Source organism: Elephantulus edwardii, unplaced genomic scaffold, assembly GCF_000299155.1.
Source record: "Elephantulus edwardii isolate Elephantulus edwardi_28Jun2011 unplaced genomic scaffold, EleEdw1.0 scaffold00184, whole genome shotgun sequence".
Taxonomy (NCBI): Eukaryota; Metazoa; Chordata; class Mammalia; order Macroscelidea; family Macroscelididae; genus Elephantulus; species Elephantulus edwardii.
The window spans coordinates 3,572,051-3,586,850 of NW_006399934.1; the positions used below are offsets into that span (position 1 = coordinate 3,572,051).

Sequence of the window (14,800 nt, forward strand, 5' to 3'; positions counted from 1 at the left end):
CTAAGGGCAAGTAGCTCATGGTGACTTAGTGGTAAGGAATTGCACTGCCAACCCAAAGAAAGACAGTTGAATCCACTAGGTGCTGTGAGAAAGAAAGATTGGCAATCTTTTCCCATGTGACTGACTGCCTCTGAAAAGCCACTGGCCAGCTATGAGTCTATCTGACTTGACAGTACTTAACAAGAAGGGCAGGGAGATAGGGGGTGAGTGAGTCAAAAAGTTTGGAAACATAATTGAAATTTATCTAAGATGATAATTGATTTCTCTTTTTAAAAAGTTAAGGAAAAGACCCATTTCAAAAGTGAAAGAGGAATTAAGATCTGCAGCCCTAAGCTGATTCCTGTGAGTTGGAAATCAGACATATCACTCTTTACAAAGTTTTATCAATTCTAAAACAACTCACCTATCCACAAGCACTCTCCACGTCTCTGCTGAGTTCAGTAATTCATGGCAATGGTTCCACTGAACTCACAGACAATATTCATTGTTGGAGACTACCACGGAGGGGGACTAGTGTGCTGAGATTTAGACATGTGCCAAGATCATGCAAGATCATGTGAAGATGGCAGACCACTTACACATGATAAGCAGAAACTCAGCAAACTGAGGAACTGATAATGTGACCAATTAATTCTCTCTACACACAATGTTCCTGGAAGTGGTGGAGGACAAACAAGTCCTAGGAACTCTGGTGGTGCTCCCTGATAGAGTGGACTGACAAACCAGTCTGCAGAACTACAGTGCTAATTTAAGAACTAAAAAGAAAGGTTGTCTTGCTCTTTGAGAAGGCTGATAAATATGAAGAGTTAAAAGCAATCTGGGCTCTTCTCTTTCTTGAGGGGTTGAGTCCCCTGACGTTGTTGTTGTTGTTCTTCTTCTTTTCCTCCTCCTCCTTCTTCATTTTAATGAAAATTTACAGAGATTTTGGATTTCCATTCATTCATTGTTGCACTTTCCCCCCTGCCCATCCCTTCCCTCCAGTTCATTCTTCTCTTTGAAAAGTAAAAAATTCTTTGTTATACAATCCCTCCCCACAAATCCACTCCACTATGCAACATTCATTCTGGACTCCTGTCATGACAGTAATACTTAATCATATATCCCTTTTAAACAGTTCTCTCTCTCATCTCTTTCAATGCAGTATACATAATTTATCTCATCTTTCTCAGTCTCCCCTCAACCCCCAGCCCTGTCAGGCCCGTTCTACAACAGTGGCACTATGCAGTATTTGTCCTTTTGTAACTGAGATATTTCATTCAGCATAATGTCCTCCAGGGTCATCCATTTTTAATATTTCATTAGTTCCTTGTTTTTCATTGCAGCATAGTATTCCATTGTGTGAATATACCACAATTTCTCTGTTCATTTGTTTGTTGACGGGCACTTGGGTTGTTTCCAACTCTTTGCTATTGTGGATGAAGCCACAATACACATGGGTGTGCATATATCTGTTTGGGGGGTGGTTATGGTTTCTTTGGGGTTTATTCCAAGTAGTGGAATTGCTGGGTCAAATGGTATTTCTATTTGCAACTTTTTGAGAAACCATCATACTGCCTTTCATAGTGGCTGCACCATTTTACACTCCCACCAATAGTGAATAAGGGTTCCAGTTTCTCCACAATCTTGCCAGCATTTGTTGTTTGCTGTTCTGTTAAATTTTGCTATTCTTATTGGGGTGAGATGATATTTCATAGTTGTTTTGATTTGCATCTCTCTTAGAGCTAGGGATTTTGAACATTTCTTCATGCATTTGTTGGCCATCTGAATGTTTTCCTTGGTGAAGTGTCTGCTCATATCCTGTGCACATTTTTCAATTGGGTTATTTACCTTTATCTTGTCGTGGTGCTTGAGTATTTTATAAATTCTAGATGTAAGTCCCTTATCTTACATGTCATTACCAAATACTTTTTAACACTCTGTGTCTTCCCTTTTTAACCCTGTTGGAGAAGTTTTGGATGTACATAGGGATTTGATTCTTAGAAGGTCCCATTCATCTATTTTATCCTCTCCTGGTTGTAGATTTTTCAGGATGCTTGAAAGACTGTTGATGTTGTACCCCGAAACCCTTCTTAAAGATTAAATGTGTCTTTTCTTTCATTCACTGTTTTAATCTCTTTTCACAGGACTCTGGCACTGTCTCGCAATTCATGATTGTGATGTCTGAGCCCATGGGTCACAAGTACTGATGTGACAAAGTTCTATTGAAGGGACAAGGACAACAGACATGGAGATGATCCATCTAAGGGGTGACCATGTCAAAGCCTACATTCTCTTGAGCAATAACTGGTCACAGATCCCATCCCCTTTCCAATCACCTTCGCCTGTCCCTCCCTGCTTGCCACAGACTCAATACAGTAGAGACAAGGATTCCAGAGCATTCTCAGGTTTTTGTTTATTTCCTCTCTTCAATTTTCAGAATTTGCTTCTCTTTTAATCAAACTATGAACTATCAAGGCAAAATGTGAATACCAAATCCATCCTCAGATTATCATTGTCAATAGAGAAGTCAATTAGTCAATTGAAACTTAGAAGAACAGGAAATGACAGCAGGGATGGAGGCATTGCAGTCTTGCCTCTGCTGGACCAGGAACATCAATCAGGGAAAACACAGATCAGGGTGGGAAGAGGATCTGGTGGACAGGGTTAGTCCTCCTACATCCTCACTTTATGGGAATGTAATCACATTCGGATACCAGTTGCAAAAAACAGTAGTCCAGGCTTCTTGAGTCAAAAAGCACAGTGTGAACAAATTTTGTATCATTCAGTCCCATACAAGACAGCAGTCTCACACTACAGAATAAAAGAATCATGAATGAATTCAGGTCAGTTGCCATAAATGTTGAATGTCTGAACAGTAGTCGATATCCACAACCCTCCTGTGTCCCCTTTCCCCCCAGGGTCAGGCACCCTCAGGTTCTCACCTTTAGAAGTCATGAGAGAAGCACTGGACTCTAGGGTCCTCTCTTTGCCTGAGGAAAAACAAAACCAGAATCTCATCAGAACTCATAGGAAATGAGACTAGAAATATGATGATTATGACTTGCAGGGGGCTCCAACATGGGTTCCTGTCTATACTATTTCAAAGTATGGGATCAGCCTACCTCCCTACATACTTAAAGCTCGAGCATAGCTTTTAGTCTTTCCTCTCATGAGAAGCAAGTATTCTGTCAGACTAGAGAGGAGGAAGGACCAGGAAGCTCTAGAAGACGTGGGTAGACCTGCACTCCAGAGAAGGTTCCAGAATTGTGGCTACATACAAAGGAAAGATAGAGAAATGCAAAGACAAATGTGCAGGCCCTGGACCAAACATCTTCCTGGAAGTCTGTCCTCAGCAGGAACTTTCCTATGTGATCTATGACTATTGGAAATCAGGTCTCAATGATCTGTCCTTCATTTTCACATGTATTTCACAGAATAATTGTTGCTACACAGAGCCCCAGACTGAGTAAGCTGGTGCATCTTGTAACAAGGCAGGAAACCTAAATGCCCCTAGGGGGCAAGAAAATTCAAACCCCATCCCCACATGTACCTGAACTTTTCTTCCTCACAACTCTAGTCATGATCACTCCAATAACCACAAAGACAACTCCAGGGACAGCCACACCAACAGTGATTTGGATGAAAGAGGTAGTGGGCTGGGAAGGAAATTCTGGAAAGAGAAGGGAAGTGAGAGAGAAGCCCTAACTCCCTGTGGTTCCCAGAAGGGCTCTTTATGTCCCTCCTTACCCCATTTTAGGGTGAGGGGCTCCAGTAGCCCCTCATGCTGCACATAGCATGTGTATCTCTGCTCCTCTCCAGAATGCACCACGATGGCTGCCCATTTTTGGAAGGTCCCGTCCCCTGCAGGCCTGGTCTCCACAAGCTCCATGTCCTGGGTCTGGTCCTCCCTGTCTCGTTGCCAGGTCAGGGTGATCTCTGCTGGGTAGAAGCCCAGGGCCCAGCACTTCAGAGTGACCTCATGTTCAAAGATGGGATGATGAGTCACGTAGGTCTTGGGAGATACTGAAAGATCAAAAAATCGATGAAGAATGGATAGCTCTCCCTTATCTGCCTTGGGACACTTGAGCAAAGCTCATGTGATCACCCTGAGAATGGACAGGGCACCTGAGGTGGTGGAAGGAGTGTAAAACCCAGACACTAGTCTGGATCAGAGATCTGAGATAATGCTCTATTCTTTGGGAAGTTCTAGAATCACAGTGAAGCAGCCTGTAGGAGATTCCAGGTATCCGAGGGGTAGAATTGAGATTTCTAGGGAATTCTCTCAGGGTGGTATAGCACTGGTCTGTGCGTTGCTGTACAGAGGTAACTCTTGTTACTGTGATGCTGAACACTGTGACAGTGATGTGCCAATCGTGGTAATGGGTACCCATCGTGGACAGTGTTGGCTGGAGCTTCCTGACTAAAACAAGACTGAAAGCAGGCGCGTCATCGGCTTCCGAAATGGCTTGCCTCCGGAAACACTATGTACGAACAGTGCTCAGGCCGTTCGTTCATAGGGTTGCTATGAGTTGTCTACGACTCGATGGCACGAAACAACAACAACAAAAACAGTTCTGTCTTGGATGGAGTCTGAGAATCTCAGAATAGATAGAATCAGATTTCCAAATTCATTTGGTGTAGAGCAGAGAACAAAACTTGAATGTCCATGGTGGTTCCCAAAGTTAATTACAGGATCAAAGGGAATTGTGTATCAGTCAGGAATCATCTGCTCTACTCTTCTCAGAGACAGTGGATCCTTTAACTGTTTCTGAAAGAAAGGAGAGTTCTTCTGGGCTTGGAGGATTTGGAAATTTTTTCTCATGTAGGATTGGGAAACAAGCGTCAATAGCAATTACAATGTAGGATGAGGAGTGAGTGGCAGCTGCTAACCAGACATCAGAGGGGTGACACCAAAATGATTGTCAATAAAATATTTAGAAATCTAGAATTTTATAATAAAAATATCCCTGTCATTAGATATAACAACAAATATTTTTCATAAGTCTAGTTTCTATCTACCTACAAGGCTAAATGTTGTGGCCTTGTGTGTAAGGAGTTGCGCTGCCAACCCAAAGGCAGGAGCCTGCAATCCACTAGCTTCTCTGCCAGAGAGAGAAGCAAACCCTTCATGTCAAATTTACAGCCTCTGAAAATTCATGGAGGGTCAACTATGAGTCAGGACATTCAACAACAATGAGGAGGAGAGATGCTCTTCTTGAGTTGCCATTATTATTCAAATACAAGGAAGTTTGGGATCACCTGGTTTCATCTGAACCCTTCCCGTAGCACCACATGTGCAGTGTTTTTACAGTCGCTCATTTCATAAAATGTTCTGGAATTTTAGCTAGAATATTATTTTAATTACTATTTGTGAACCTACATAATTTTCTTTTAAAAAATAATAATTAAAGAAAAAAGAATAGGTTTCAACTAAATTGCTAATTAAGCCTTGTAAATCCATGTAGTGGCACTGTGGGTTATGCGTTAGGTTGTTAAAAGGTCTGCAATTAGAATTCACCAGCAATTCCACTGGGAAAAACATGAAGCATGTAAATCCCTAAGATTTACAATATCCGAGGCCAACAGAAGGGTGTGAAATCCTTTTGAGGGCAGTGGGTTTAGTTTATTGATATAATCCAAGAAATACTATATTTAAGCAATTTATAATTATTACATTGTATTAACATTTATTATAAACATTATTAAGCATTCTGTATGATCTGGTACTGGAGGAGATGTGAGGAGGGGGACAACCATCCCTACTGACGGCACGTTCTGTAAATCTGGGCTAACGCCTCACTCTCCACATTCATCTGTAGGTGTAGGCTGGCGTCTAATCCCATTTCTTTCCTTTCCTGAGAAGTCAGTAAAATAGATAATAGTCCCAGCTCAATGTTCTGACTGACGCCCCCTGAGCCCCCTCTACCTGCAATCTGCAGTGTCTCCTTGCCCATCTCCAGGTATCTGAGCAGTGACTTCACGCAAATGCTCTCCACGTAAGCTTTGTAGCGCTCTGCCTCACTGGCCTCCTCCCACTTGCGCAGAGTCATCTGAGTCGCAGTGTCTGCCGCTGTCCAGGAGTGCAGGTCCTCATTCAGGGCAATGTAATCCACGCCATCAAAAGCGTACTGATTGTAACCGCGAAGGAGGCGGCCTTCGGAGTCCACGTCACAGCCATGCATCCTCTGGTGGGTGTGAGACACTGACCCCGCCCCCAGGGTCAGCCCTGCCCCCACTGTCAAGCCCCGCCCTCAGGGTCAGCCCAGCACCCTGTGGTCAGCCCCGCACCCCTGCTATCAGCCCTGTCAGTGCTGTCAACTCCAGTCGAGGTGGTGATTGGTTTATTTGGTTCTAAACCGTAAATCCAAAAGCAGAGGGACATCTAGATGCTGCTAGATCGGAAAGTCGCACCAGTGTTATAACTTCCGGGTAACATTCAATCCTGGAGATGGTGGGCAACCTGTCCCTGTCCGTGGGGACGAACAAGAAGTGACCCAGGACCCCGCCACTCACCAGCCTCGCTCTGGTTGTAGAAGGCACGTAAGTTCTTCAGGCTTACTTGGAAAGTCTGTGCATTATCCTTTGAGATCCGTGTTTGCCTGTCCCAATAGTCCGACCCCTCCTGCTTCATCCACGCTGTCCGTGGTTCCGTCCTTGGATTCGCCTTGTCGCTGTCGAACCACACGATCTGCGTGTCGTCCACATATCCAACGGAGATGAAACGGGGCTCCCCGCCGCCGGGCCGGGACAAGGAAGTGTGGAAATATCTCAGGGAGTGGGAACCTGGGGTCAAGGAGGGAAAGAAACCACCGATCTCACTCACCTTGGAGCTCCCAAGTCGGGGTCGACGGGGTTGAGATGGGGCAAAGGGGCTCGTGGAAGGCGAGCGAGAGGCGCAGGGCCAGAAAGGGGCAGGGAGGTAGTTCTGACACCCGTCCGTCCGTCTGGTCCGTCCGTCCGTATCATATCCCCCATCCCTGCACTTACCCGCCCAGGTCTGAGTCAGTCCCAGGGCCCATGATAGTAGCAGGAAGAAGATCAAGGACTCCATCACCTGGCCCTTCCAGATCTCAGAAGACTCTAGTCCCCAGCGGAGCGGAGATCCCCCCACTGTGCCTGGGCAAAGGGACCCAGGGCCTCAGTGAGGCCTATTCCAGCTCCTGGAGATCCGAGACCCAACAGCAGTGAAAATGAGGGTTAAGTCACGTGTGTCCAGGCAGGAGCAGCTAACACAAGTTGTGGAAAGGAAAAGTGAAAACGCTGAGTAAAAGGGAAATCCCCACTCCTAGGCCACCCCGCAACCCCCGTCCACCCCCCCCCCTCACTTCCCTCCGCCTACTTTACTGCACTGTCTCTCCTAGAGTCCTACTTAAGTCAGAGGTCTCAGTAACTTTAGAATCTCCATGATGTTTTGTGCCCTGGGGTGGGCTCACTAAGCAGAATAGAACAGTCTTAGTCTATTGATATTAACCATCTAAGAAATGGAAACTATTAGGGAACTCTCGTGGCCTAGTGGCAAGAAGCTGCACTGCAATCCCAGAGGTACGTGGTTCAAATTCACCAGATGCTCTAGCTGGAGAAAAAAGGGCAATCTCCTCCTGTACCAGTCAGATCCGATTTGATGGTACACACACACACACACACACACACACACACACACACACGGAAACTGTTGAAAACTCTTTACATAGCCTAAAAGAATAACCCATTCAATGTTTTTGTGAAAAATATTTTCCAAAATAAAACAACATAGTGAGAGAATGTCTTATTTTACATTTTTTAAAAATTATTTTATTAATTTTAATGAACATTTACAGAGATTTTGAATTTCCATTCATTCATTGTTGCATTTTTCTCCCTGCCTGCCCCTCCCCCCCAGTTCGCTCTTCTCTTTGAAAAGGAAAAGAAAAATTCCTTCATTGATATACAATTCCCCCAACCCCGAGTACACTCCACTATACTGCTTTCAAACAGTTCTCTCCCTCATCTGTTTCAATGCAGTATTCACAATTTATCCAATTTTTCTCAGTCTCACCCCAACCCTGATGTCAGTCCCATTCTACAACAGTGGTACTATGCAATATTTGTCCTTTTGTGACTGAGATATTTCACGCAGCATAATGTCCTTCAGGGTCATCCATTCTGAATAATATTGCATGAGTTCCTTGTTTTTCAACGCAGAATAGTATTCCATTGTGTGAATATACCAGAGCTTCTCTATCCATTCATTTGATGATGGGCACGTAGGTTGTTTCCAACTCTTTGCTATTGTGAACAAAGCCACGATAAACATGGGTGTGCATATATCCGCCTGGGTGGCAGTTATGCAAGTCTCTTTTATCTGTCTTTAAAAAGAATGTAGCTAGAATTAAGAATCCATAAATCAGTCCATCTACATTTGGCCAACTTATTTTGGACAAGGAGATGAAATCAGTTAAGTGGGGAAACAACAGCTTTTTTAACAAATGGTGCTGGCAAAATTGGAAAACTATCTGCAGAAAACTCAAGCAAGATCCACACCTCATTCTATACACAAAAAGCAACTAAAAGTGGATCATGGACCTAGGACTAAAACCAAGGACTATAAACTTCATTAAAGAAAAGCTTGGAAGAACGCTAGAAGTCCTAATCCACAACATAAACAGTCTTCCAAGCATCCTGGAAAATCTACAACCTGGAGAGGATAAAATAGATGAATGGGACCTTCTAAGAATCAAATCCCTATGCACACGCAAAAACTTCTCCAACAGGGTAAAAAGGAAAGCCAAAAAGTAATTTATAGATCCATCATGAAATACAATATGGTGAGTGACAGGATAATATTCACATGCATTACAAGGAAGTCCAGTGAATACCACAATCATTCAAATATATGCACCAACAACTAGAGCCAAAGAGGAGGAAATGGAAGATTTCTATCAACTTTTGCAATCAGAAATTGATCAAACAAACATGCCATCAAGATGCACTGATAATAATGGGTGACTGGAACGCAAAGTTGGGAACAGGGAAGAAGGATCAGTAGCTGGAAAACATGGACTCCATGAGAGAAATGAGGCTGGAGATAGAATGATAGAATTCTGCACATTCAATGATTTATTCATTGCAAATACCTTTTATAAGAAACACAAACATAGGCTATACACGTAGATTTCACCTGATGCATAGGAATCAAATCGATTACATTTGTGGGAAGACTCCCTGGAGAAGCTCAATATCAGCTGTGAAAACCAGGCCAGGTACTGATTATGGGACAGACCACCAACTACTCATATGCAAGTTCAAGCTGAAGTTGAGGAAGATTAAGTCAAGTTCATGGGAACCAAGATTTAACCTTAAGTCTGTCCCACTCAAATTTCAAAACCATCTCAGGAACAGGTTTGAGGCCTTAAGCACCAATGAGCGTAGACCAAATGAGCTCTGGGAGGATATAAAAAAATCATCCATGAAGAATGCAAAAGATCATTACAAAGGCTGAAGAAGAAGAAAAGACCAAGCTGGACGTCAGATGAGACTCTGCATGTTGCATTAGTGTGCTGAGAAGCCAAAGCTAAAGGAAGAAATTAAAGAGCTGAACAGAAAATTTGAAAAAGCAGCTCAGGATGACAAAGCAAGATACTGTAATGAAATATGCAGAGAGCTAGAGTCACAAAATCAAAAGGGCTGAACTTGCTCCGCGTTTCTTAAGCTGAAGGAGTTGAAAAACAAATTCAAGCCATGGGTGGCAATACTAAAGTATACTTTGGGTAGAATGTTAAATGATCCAAGAAGCATTAAAAGAAGATGGGAGGAGTACACAGAGCCACTGTATCAGAAGGAATTGTTTGACACAGAAGAATTTCATGAAATAACATATGAGCAAGAGCCTGTGGTGATGAAGGAGGAAGTTCAAGTTGCTCTGAAAGAATTGGCAAAAAACAAGGCTCCAGGAGTTGACAGCATGCCAACTGACATATTTCAAAAGACAGATGGTGCCCTAAATGTGATCATTAAGTTGTGCCAAGAAATCTGGAGGACAGAGAACTGGCCAACTGACTGGAAAAGATAGGTATTTGCTCCCATTCCAAAGAAAAGTGACCCAACAGAGTGCAGAAATTATCGAACAATATCTTTAATATCACATGCAAACAAGACTCTCTTTTTTTCACAAACAAGATTCTGCTGAAAATTATTCAAAAACGATTGGAGCAATGTCAACAGAGAACTGCCAGATGTGCAGGCTGGATTTAGAAGAGGTCGTGGTACTAGGGATATTATAGCTAATGTTAGATGGATCTTGGCAGAAAGCAGAGAATACCAGAAGAATGTCTATCTGTGCTTCAATTGACTATGCAAAGGCTTTTGACTGTGTGGATCACAACAAGCTATGGTTGACTGAGAAGAATGGGAATCTCAGAACATTTGATTGTGCTTATGTAAAACCTATACTTGGACCAAGAGGCAATCATCAGGACAGAGCAAGGAGACACTACATGGAACAAAATCAAGAAGGCGGTCCACCAGGGATATATTCTGTCTCCATACCTTTTCAATCTGTATGCAGAATAGATCATTCGAGACACTGGGCTGTACGAGGAGGAATGTGGCATCAGGATTGGTGGAAGATTCATCAACAACCTGCATTATGTAGATGACACAACCTTGCTTTCTGAAACTGAGGAGGACCTGAAGCACTTGCTGCAGAAGGTCAAGGACTGCAGTCTTCAATACGGATTGAAGCTCAACATCAAGAAAACAAAGATTCTCACCACTGGGCCAATTGGCAGTATCAGTATGGGTGGTGAAGAGATTGAGATAGTTCACAGTTTTAGTTTGTTTGACTTCACAGTCAACACTCTTGGTACCAGCAGTCAGGAAATCAAGAGACAAATTGTATTGGGAAAGTCAGTTGTCAGGGACCTCTCAAAAGTACTGAAGAGCAACGACATCAGGCTGGAGACTCAGGTGCACCTGATCCAGGCTATAGTCTTCGCAATTATGTGCTATGCATTGGTGAGTTGGACAGTGGCTAGGGATGATAGAAAGAGAATTGATGCCTTTGAGCTGTGGTGCTGGAGAAGAGTGTTGAATATACCATGGACTGCTAGGAGAACAAACAGGTTTGTCTTGGAGAGGGTGAAGCTGGATTGCTCCTTAGAGTCAAGGATTCTGAAGCTTCATCTGACATACTTTGGCATGCTGCAAGGAAGGACTGGTCCTTGGAGAGGGACATCATGTTTGGGAGAGTGGAGGGATGGCACAGGAGGGGAAGACCCTCAATGCAACGGATCGATTCTGTGATTGGGGTGATGGGAATGAGTGTGTGAGTGTGTCGGAGATGGTGACGTTAGCACAGAATAGAGCAGGGTTTAGGGCTCTTGTACATAGGGTCACTATGAGTCGCAGTGATTCAATGGCACATAACAACAAAAACAATGACATGTCAGACAAGGGACTAATATCTAGAATTTATAAAATACTCAAGCACCAAAACAAGATAAAGGTAAATAACCCAATTAAAAGATGGGCACAGGATATGAACAGACACTTCACCAAAGAAGACATTCAGATAGCCAACAAGCACATGAAGAAATATTCAAAATTACTAGCTCTAAGAGAGATGCAAATCAAAACAACTATGAGATATCATCTCACCCCAGTATAAATAGCAAAATTTAACAGAAAAGCAAACATCAAATATTGGCGAGGTTGTGGAGAAACTGGAACCCTTATTCACTGTTGGTGGAAGTGTAAAATGGTGCAACCACTGTGCAAGGCTGTATGGCGCTTTCTCAAAAAGTTGCAAATGCAAATACCATTTGACCCAGCAATTCCACTACTGGAATTGCAATAAGGAAACCACAACTGCCACCCAAGCAGATATATGCACACCCATGTGTATTGTGGCTTCATTCACAGTAGCAAAGATTTGGAAACAACCCAAGTGCCCATCAACAAACAAATGGATAGAGAAGCTCTGGTATATTCACACAATGGAATACTATTCTGTATTGAAAAACAAGGAACTCATGAAATATTATACAAAACGGGTGACCCTGAAGGACATTATGCTGAGTGAAATATCTCAGTCACAAAAGGACAAATATTACATAGGACCAGTGTTGTAAAACAGGACTGACATTGGGGTTGGGGGGAGACTGAGAAAGAGGGGATAAATAATGTATACTGCATTGAAACAGATGAGGGAGAGAATTGTTTAAAAGGGATATATGATTAGGTATTATTGTCATGACAGGAGCCTAGAATAAAGGCTGCTCAGTGGCGTGGACTTGAGGAGAGGGACTGTATAACAATGAAAGACTTTTTCTTTTGCTTTTCAAAGAGAAGAGCTAATTGGGGGGGAGGGGTTGGGCAGGGAGAAAGGTCAACAATGAATGAATGGAAACCCTAAATCTTTGTAAACGTCCATTAAAATTAATTTTTAAAAAGAATAGAATAGTATTGACAAATTTTTTGTGATATTGATAGTGAATCCTGAAACATTCACTTTACAGCATTTTAATTTATGGCCAGAAGGTATAACTACATGCATCTATTTTTCATAATTAAATAATAGAAGAATCAGCAGTATCACATAACAAAGAAATTGCACTCAAGGTGTTTTATGTAAAATAGTAATTTATTTTTCAAAGTAATATACTGTCACTACAACAACAACAACAATGATAAAAGTCGATAGTTGGAGAGGGGCTTCAGGCCTTTTGTTCATAGGTTTGCTATGAGTTGTGCTCTACTCGAAGGCAATCAACAACAAAAACAATATGCTATTATTATTAAAGGATGTAAAATGTTAAAAAAGAAAAAAGAAAGACTGGCTGGAATGGGAGTGACCACATCTAAACTCCACAGGTAAATACATCTCCAGCAACAACATCCATAGCACAGAACCAATTCCTGTGTTGCCAGGTATGTCCCCACTTCCCCACCACCTACTTCAATCATTTTTAAAAACTTTTATTTTATGTTGATTTGCTTACAAAGTTCATATACATTGTGTTTTACTGTATTCTTCATTCAGATTGTTTCATACAATGTGCCTATTCAATATGCTTTATAAAGTTAATCATCATTGAACTATGCCCATCATTACCCTGTCTTTCTAGATCCCTGCAAGATCTTAACACTAATCATTTTACCTAGGGCTCTCTACTACTGGGTCGGCTACTCTGTTGTTGTATTGACCACACAGAACTCAAAGAACCATACTCACAGTTGTGGAGTTTGTTAAAGGGAGGTTAACAGGCTACAATTTAGGTTGGAAACAATATGCAGTTTTTCAGTCAGGACAGCTTTCTGCAAGTGTGCTTGCAGGCTCTCAGACCTTCAGCCTTACCACTCGTCCAAGGCCAGTGTTACAAAACTCTCTTAGTCCCACCAATTATGGCATTCATCACCCACCTCCATCCTTCAGCAAGCTTAAGTGAAGGCCTCCCTGCCCTCCTATTCCCCACTCCTCTGTATTCCACCCCCCTCCACCGCTAGGCTGACTCTGGCTGGTGGGAGATCTCAGTCAGCTGTCTCACCTTATTCTCTGGTTCTTCACTGCTGCTTCAGTGACATATCTCTGTCTCCAACTTTCTCAAGAATTCTGCATTCTCTGCTTGTTTCTTCCTACTATCAAGAATCTTATTGTCTGCCTCTAAACCAATTTAAGGTTGGTGGAATGGCAACACCAATCAATTCTGTTACTAAAAGACCACACCTTATTTGAATGTTCCCACCAAGCCATTGGGCTAGGAAAGTAATTCTGAAAAAAATCAGCCTAGGGAGCTCTGGTGGCCTAGTGGCAAGAAGCTGCAACTACAATCCCAGAGGTGCATGGTTTGAATCCACCAGATGCTCTGCCGGGGAAGGAGGGGCAATCTCCTCCTGTACCAGTCAGATCTGATTTGACGGTACACGCACACAAAAAAAATAAAATAAAAAAATTGTTAAAAAAAAAAGAAAAAATCAGCCTATACCACAATGTCAATAGAAGAATGCTGGATTTTCATATCTGCCTCTACATTCAATTTTGGTTGAGGTCCATACAAAATAACCCCATGTCACAGAAAGAGAAAAGGGAATATTCTTAATAGCCTTTTTGAGTAATTATGAATGTTTTTCTTGGATGGTTCATTTAAGCTACAGAAGTTGTTAAGTGTTGCACAAAACAACAATGAGACATCATCCCACCCTAGCACCAATAGCAAAGTTCAACAGGGCAGCAAACAACTAATATTGGTGAAGTTGTGGAGAGACTGGAATTCTTATTCACTGCTGATGGGAGTGTAAAGTGGTACAGCCACTATGGAAGTCAGTCTAGTGCTTTCTCAAAAAGTTGGAAATAGAAATACATTAGACCCAGCAATTCCCTTTCTGGGAATATACATTAAAGAAACCAGAGTCACAACTCAAATAGATGTATGCACACCCATGTCTATTGCTGCATTATTCACAATAGCAAAGAAATGGAAGCAACGCAAGTGCCTATCAACAAAAGAATGGATAGAAAAACTATGGTACATTCCCACAATGGACTATTATGTACCATTGAAAACCAACAAACTCATAAAACATTACACAACATGGGGGAGCCCGGAGGACATTAAGCTGAGTGAAATAGTCACAAAAAGACAAATACAGCATAACATTGCTGTTCTAAAATAGACAGTGGAGGGAGTGCAAGGATTAGGGAGAGAATGGGAAAAGAGTGGATAGATAATGAACACTGCATTAGAATAGATGAGGGGAAGAACTATCCAAAAGGAACATATGATTAGGCATTATATGTATGACAACAATCTGGAACAAGGGATGCATTGCTGGGGGTAGGAAGAAA

At 42.4% G+C, this 14,800-nt stretch overlaps 1 protein-coding gene across 1 annotated transcript; it reads right to left on the reverse strand.

Annotated features, from left to right (window-relative positions):
• Positions 1-3,506: 3,506 nt before the first annotated feature.
• LOC102874251 (class I histocompatibility antigen, Gogo-B*0201 alpha chain-like) lies at positions 3,507-7,030 on the reverse strand. Its single transcript, XM_006896226.1, has 5 exons — positions 6,967-7,030; positions 6,493-6,762; positions 5,906-6,181; positions 3,727-4,002; positions 3,507-3,649 (listed from the first exon to the last, which is right to left on the reverse strand). The coding sequence occupies exons 1-5, from the start codon at positions 7,028-7,030 to the stop codon at positions 3,507-3,509; spliced, it is 1,029 nt and encodes a 342-aa protein (XP_006896288.1).
• Positions 7,031-14,800: the final 7,770 nt, after the last annotated feature.